The sequence below is a fragment of the Morone saxatilis genome, unplaced genomic scaffold (genome assembly GCF_004916995.1).
Source record: "Morone saxatilis isolate NCDOM2014 unplaced genomic scaffold, NCSU_SB_2.0 Contig10, whole genome shotgun sequence".
Lineage (NCBI taxonomy): Eukaryota > Metazoa > Chordata > Actinopteri > Moronidae > Morone > Morone saxatilis.
Window position 1 is genome coordinate 4,286,129 of NW_023339652.1, and position 6,378 is coordinate 4,292,506.

General features: G+C 41.1%; 1 protein-coding gene across 2 annotated transcripts in view; it reads right to left on the minus strand.

The window, feature by feature from the left end:
* The window catches only part of syt10 (synaptotagmin X), a 10,469-nt gene extending 7,987 nt beyond the window's left edge, over positions 1-2,482 (minus strand). Inside the window, exons 1-2 of one of the 2 annotated variants that reach the window (XM_035678953.1) lie at positions 2,223-2,482; positions 1,204-1,597 (exon numbers count right to left, since the gene is read on the minus strand). In XM_035678953.1, the coding sequence (XP_035534846.1) occupies positions 1,204-1,597; positions 2,223-2,424 (596 nt within the window). In that variant the 5' untranslated portion in view covers positions 2,425-2,482. The remainder of the gene's footprint in view (positions 1-1,203; positions 1,598-2,222) is intronic. The other variant, XM_035678961.1, reaches the window with a different exon arrangement.
* Positions 2,483-6,378: the final 3,896 nt, after the last annotated feature.

The window sequence follows — 6,378 nt, forward strand, 5'->3', positions numbered from 1 at the left end:
CTCTGAATTGCGATGATTCACAACTTTCAGACATTTTATATAGCAAATTATTAACCAGTAATGAAAATAATCATTAGTTGAAGCCCAATCACTGGCTTAAATGACTTGCTGGTGACACAGCTCATAGAAAAACATCAGAAAGAACAGAATTTCTTCCTGTCAGTACTAGCTAATAAATGTTAACAAAGAGACAGAATTTGGTTGAAAATGTCAGGACCATATCCACCTTCACTTTGTTGTTGTAGCTTAAGTTAAGCAATACGCTATAGAGTAATTCCTTGTCAGCTAAGATAGTATTTGGGCTTGAGCTATGAGTTTACTGCATGTTGTATGAGGCATTTTGTCATTCAGAAAGGAAAGTCAGAAATCACTGTCAAAGGAGTAGGTGGAAGTATTGAGACGGTAGGCGTTGTAATCTTTAACTTGGCCCTTCTGCATCCCTGGTGGGTGTATAATTCATGAAGACCTTGGTCTCCATATAATTTAATTAACGAGTATAACGACAAACTAAAGCAATTGTCAATAACGGCTTCCTCTGAGAAACTGAGCCCAGCTGCCTGGTGCGTCTCACCAGAAACCAACCATCCACCATGACAGCTCCCACCCCACAGCACTGCTAATTATGGACGTTGTAGTTTAAACACAGTGCTGAAAAACAAAGAGAAGCAAGAGCTGGTTGTTTAATTACTGGGTTTGCTTCCCGCCGTTACCATAGAAGCTTGACTCACACGTCAGAGATTATAGGGTTTGAACTGAGGAAAGGAGGTATAGCTCTGCTCTGGCTGATGAGCCTACAGGAGGGGATTTTTTTTCTTTTCTTTTATGGTCAGACAGCGCAGGAGACACACAATTCAACATGTGCGACAGCGTTTCAAGGTCAGCAGCCAGCCAGTCCCTGATGCTCTACATGACACGTGCCAAACCACCTCAAGGGCAGTGGCAACTCTGTCACGAACTGTCAGGACAGCTTTTGCATCGTGTAGGAATCAGTTTTTTGTGTTCCCTACTGTACCATGGGTTGGGGGGGGAACAAACTAAAGTGGGTTCAAAAATGCTGTGGGTTCAAAAATGCTGTACAACATTACATTGTGTTGTAATTATAAGCACCAGACACGTGTATAAATAGCTAGTCATCAATATTATGTCCTCAGTGCAGGGTCAGACAGGGAGGGGTTGTGACTGCAGTGGGTTCATGTAGGGTACCTGGACGAGGAGGTTGGCTCAGTGGTTTGCCTCTGGATCTTAGCCTGCTGGCTGAGCTTTTCCCTCAGGGCTGTTTGCACCTCGGCGGGGATGTCCGGAGACGTCTGGCTGATCTTCATGGCTGCCTCCAGGAGCTTGACAGAGCTCCGTCCGTTCACCTTCACTTCCAGCGGGTACTTCTTTTCCATGTCCGCCACTTTGCACTCCGTGACCGGCGGGGAGTTGGGTGGAGGCGCCTCGGGGAAACCCACATGGAGGCCATTTTCGACATGGGCTGAGAGAGCCTTGCTCCTCCAAATGGGCCAGCACAGCTTCCAAAAGACAAAGAGAGAGACTACCAACAGGGCGAGGCCACAGAAACCCACGACCACAGCAAGGAGACTAATAGAGATGTCTACATGTAACCATGGAGAGACCCATAGAGGAAGACAGAGACACATAAAAAGGAAAAGAAGCAGGCGAGGGACAAAATATGACGGACAAACATGCAAGGGAGAAAGAGAAAAAGGGAGAGTAAGCAAGCTGTAAGAAAGAGGGGGTAGCACCTGTTTGATAAAGCAAGACAATATAAAGTGATATAAAACCTCAGTGAAGGAGCCACAGCATCAACGGAATCATGTTAAGTGATTTAAGTTACGTTCACTGATATTTAAACGTAAAGTTTGCACTGACTCATATGCAAGGAAGCAGCTTTTTTTCCAAGTGAAAAACGTTAAGAAAGACGAGAGAAAGGCAGAATAATCATTTCTTCTGCCAGATAGCCACCTCGGTCTATTCTCCACCTGTTGCTATTTCAGCAGTCTGGACTGAGCTGCAGCAAGATGCGTAACAGGTAGAGAAACACTTCCACAACAGTTCAACACGATAACATACATGCAACCAAGTGATGTAATAAAGTTCTTTAGTTTCTTCAAACGCGACTCTACAACAACTCAATCTCTCTCTTTCAAGGGAACAAACGAAAGTGATTAATTAAGGGAATTGGGGGAAAGATAAAATAATGACTTTATTCCATTTACCTGCGTGTCCTTTACCTGGTATGTTGCTCTCCAGGGGGAATATATCCGAACATTTCTCCCGGTCTACGTGTCCCGTGAGACAAAGTTCCGTAACGATTTGGAGAGCCCTTTGGCACAAGGTGATGCTGTCCTCCGTCCGGACACTCATGTCTCTCCTGTTAAGCCATTGCACGCCGGAGGAGCCAGGAGGGCGGTGGTTCATTTGGGCACCTTGTTATGCGCCGCAGAGTGCAGCCTGTCCGCGGGAGACAGCAGGGAGGCACGCTGCGTCCTGATCCATATCCAGCGCGCAACGAGGAACGACTGCCCAGACGCGCTCGCTGCGTTATAATTTCAGGCGGCAGGGTGTTGGAGTCCAACCCTCGCTACGTCCAATAGCAATGCGCATCAGTTTTACTTGTGACTCTTGTCATTTGGCGGCAGTAACGGGATTACTCTCTCTATTAACTGTTAGAGAGTACTGGCAACCTGTGTGAGTGCCCGCCTTCCGTTCAACCCATGCTGGTTAAGACTACAGTCCTACCAGCCCCCAACCGGTCTTTGTCCACTGTGACCTTGAGGAGTGCACAGAATATTATACATAAGGGATAATAGGGGGTAATAATAATAATAAGTATTAAAGGCTTGCAAAATAACATTTATTTTACAAACATATAAAGGCATATTTATATGATAAACAGCTCATAGCTTTACAGGATATACACATACACTATACCTGAATAAGGATATATTTTTGCACATACATTCAGACAAATATGTGCACATTTCATTTAAAAAGTCTAAGGTATTGTCATATCATTATTTAGTTGTGGGAGTCCAGGGCAGTTGTAACACATGTCCCAGTTTCCCCAGTATAATTGAACACTCACTTGACCTGACAGTTATTTATGCTATGAACCTATAACTCAAACATTAAATGTAAATCAGTTCATTAAAACGAATCAACAGGTTGCAAAGCTGTTGTAATTACATGTCAGAGACCACATGTCTAAATAACTAATTATTCAGTCAGAAAATTAAAGTCATAATTTCCCCCTCGAAAAATCAACTTAATTATTGCTTTTAAAGCTTTTTTTTTTTTACCTTTTGCCACACTTGAGATTTAACACTGTGTGATTGCTCGCAGCTTCTTTCACAGTTGCATGTAATGGTTCTTTCTTTTATTTTTTTGTATCATATAACCACATGATCAATGCTTAACCAGTCACTGACTTATTAACCTTCAAATACAGAATAAATGGGCTACTTATTGTTGTCAAAAGTAACTATTTTTGGCTACTTTTACGTAAGATATGAAAGTCAAAAGGTCAAGGATCTTTCGTGACTTTCGTGACAAAGACAAAATTGTTGCCTCCACCACAGGAGTACAGTCCTTATCCAGGCCTATTTTCACTGGGCGTTTTTACAATTTACCTGACACTCTATGCCAGTGGGGGGCACAAAACCGTAGTCAAGAGAAACTAGAAATTGCCGTGGCAAAGGAGAAAACAAGCTGCAATGAAAGAGTGACAAATACAACTGAGGGTGATTCAGAACTTTTGGAGCCATGGTACCTGCCTTGAAGCAAAGAGATAAACAAAGGAAACGAACCAGGACAGGAAAGATCAATTTTCACAACCCAACCAGAGCCGTGTGATAACTATGACCTACCTACCACATAATACAGGAGGAAATTCAACTAGTTTTGTGCTTTACTTTGGCTTAACTTTGCAATAAAACAGCTCTTGATTTTGCCTTTTTATATGCAACTAATGTCAAAGGAAACATTGGACATTTTAATCGGGCAAATGGAAAAAATGGAAATTCAGTCCATACAGTCTTTCCATGCATACAAAGTGACATACTTATGTATGTATCAAACTTTTATATCAGTGTCAAAGGATACTTGAATCAGGAGACTGTGAACTAATTTTACATACCAGATTGACACATTACATGTCTCTCATGGTACCTCTGACAATACATGTATGGATTCATGGACATTAGAAGTCAATATAGTATGTAAGAAAAATCTGTAAGGTTAATTTTATGCCATAACTTCCATTTCTGAGCAAAATGCCAAATAGTTGCACTAACCGATGAAGAGACAAGCCTAGGTTCTTCTACAGAATAATACCTTCTCAGTAATCTTTTTAGTCTTGTCGCTGTCTCAAGGGAGGTTCTCTTTCCTGTGTTTGGCGTTTCTGTGCATCCTTGACCTGAGTTACCTGAATGAACTGTCTGTTTCTGCTTCTACTGAGTGTTTATTTTCATTAGTTACACTTATTGGCTTTTTTTTCAGGGATTTTGTTGCGTATTGAGTGTGGCCATGTTGGATCTCTACCGCTGTCTCTCCTCCGCTGCAGGGTTTCACTGCAGGTGGGTCTGCTTCTTCTCACACACACAGAGAGAGCTCAGAGTGGAGGAAAGAGGAAAAGTGCCAGTCACAAGACTGAAAACTATGAATTGGCTGGAGAGGGCACAGACATTTATGGTCTCCATAAGTTGAACCATGACTCCTATCACTGAAATTGGGACATTCTAAGAAATAAGAGAAACTGGTGAGCACATTGTGTGAAATTTGTGTGTGTAAAGTCAAATATGTGAACATGCAAGCAGTTGGGAGAAGAAGCTGCTTCACTCTGTTTGCTACTGTAGTTACATATCTGCAATCGGCACAAGTTTCCTATATTTTTGTGTGCAGATTATGTATGTAGAGTAAAAGCTATGTGCATGAGAGCAAGTTGACGTGAAGATTTTTTGATGATTTTACAACTCCTCTGCACTTTAGCGCTGATGTCACATTCTGTGCAATACAGACTATGTAAAATTCTCAGATGGTCTGAAAATGTTGTGAATTTTTGTATAATTGAATAAAAATATGAAAGATATGAAAAAAAAGTTTAATGAATGTGAGAAAGTCAAATTTGTAGTGAATGTTTAAAAGTATGAATGGAGTTTCGATGGTAAAATATAAATGCGTGAGAAGAGGTTGAAGATGACTGGACTAGAAGGTATATTGGTTGAATATTTCAACATTTCGTCGAATTGAATATTGAAAAATATGAGAAATGGGTAACACACCATTCCCAATAAAGCTGAATGACTCTGGTGGATTTAGATTGAAATATATCAACAACTATTGGATGAGTCGGTGCAGTTTAGTGCCGACATTCATGCTCTTTGTGAAAACTGATAATTATTTTTTTATTTAATAAAAGTATGACTTTTTGTCAATGTCACAATTTGGCAGAGCCCTAGTTGATATCGTCAAATTGCTTATTTTGTGTGACCAACAGTCCAAAACCAAAGATATTCAATTTACAATAATGTGAAACAGAGCAAAGCATCAAATGATCACACTGGATAATCTAGATGCATTCAATGTTGTACTGATTACCAAAACAGTGCTTGTCGATTGATCAATTGATTCAGCTGTACGCCAAGTTTTCATCAAGCACTATCAAAGGTCAAAATTTCTACTGTTTCAATACTTTTTTAACAGTTTAAACTGTTTCCTCTGCAATGAGCGATACAACCACAGGGCTACTAGCGCAGCTGTAGCCACTGTTTGAGATACCAGATTATTTAGAATGACACAGCTGCATCTGAACACATCAAAGTCACCGCTCCTTTCTGACCAAACCTGAAAAACTGTTTGGCAGACTTCCAGAATTGGGCATTAACCAACAGAAGGGGAAAATAATCAACTGCTGTACAGAACTGGGTTTGGCAAAGCAGACTCCATTCAATATCATGCAATTGATATGAACCGAATACAGCCAGCACATTGGCAGTATGGGCTATGTGGACCATAATGTAATCATTTAACAGGACGATGCTTTTTAGGACACAAAAGGACAATTAAAACATCTGCTTTTGGGTTTCTGCAGTCATGTATAACTCCAATATACATAAAGTGCCAAACATTTATGTGTGCTCAACATTACTGGTGCATCTCTTGCCCCTTGAGTGTTTTATCTCCCATGGTGGTTTATTCCCAACCCCAAATATTCGGACATGAGTGGCGTGAATCCAAACGGGGCTGTCTGCTGCTAGACAACAGTACATATATCGTCAGTTATCTGTCTGGGAGTTTGCCCGTGTGTCTGAGGTAATGTCCTTTGTTTATGTCGAGAGTAGCATTGTGGAGAGAAATAAACCGCATTTGTGCTGT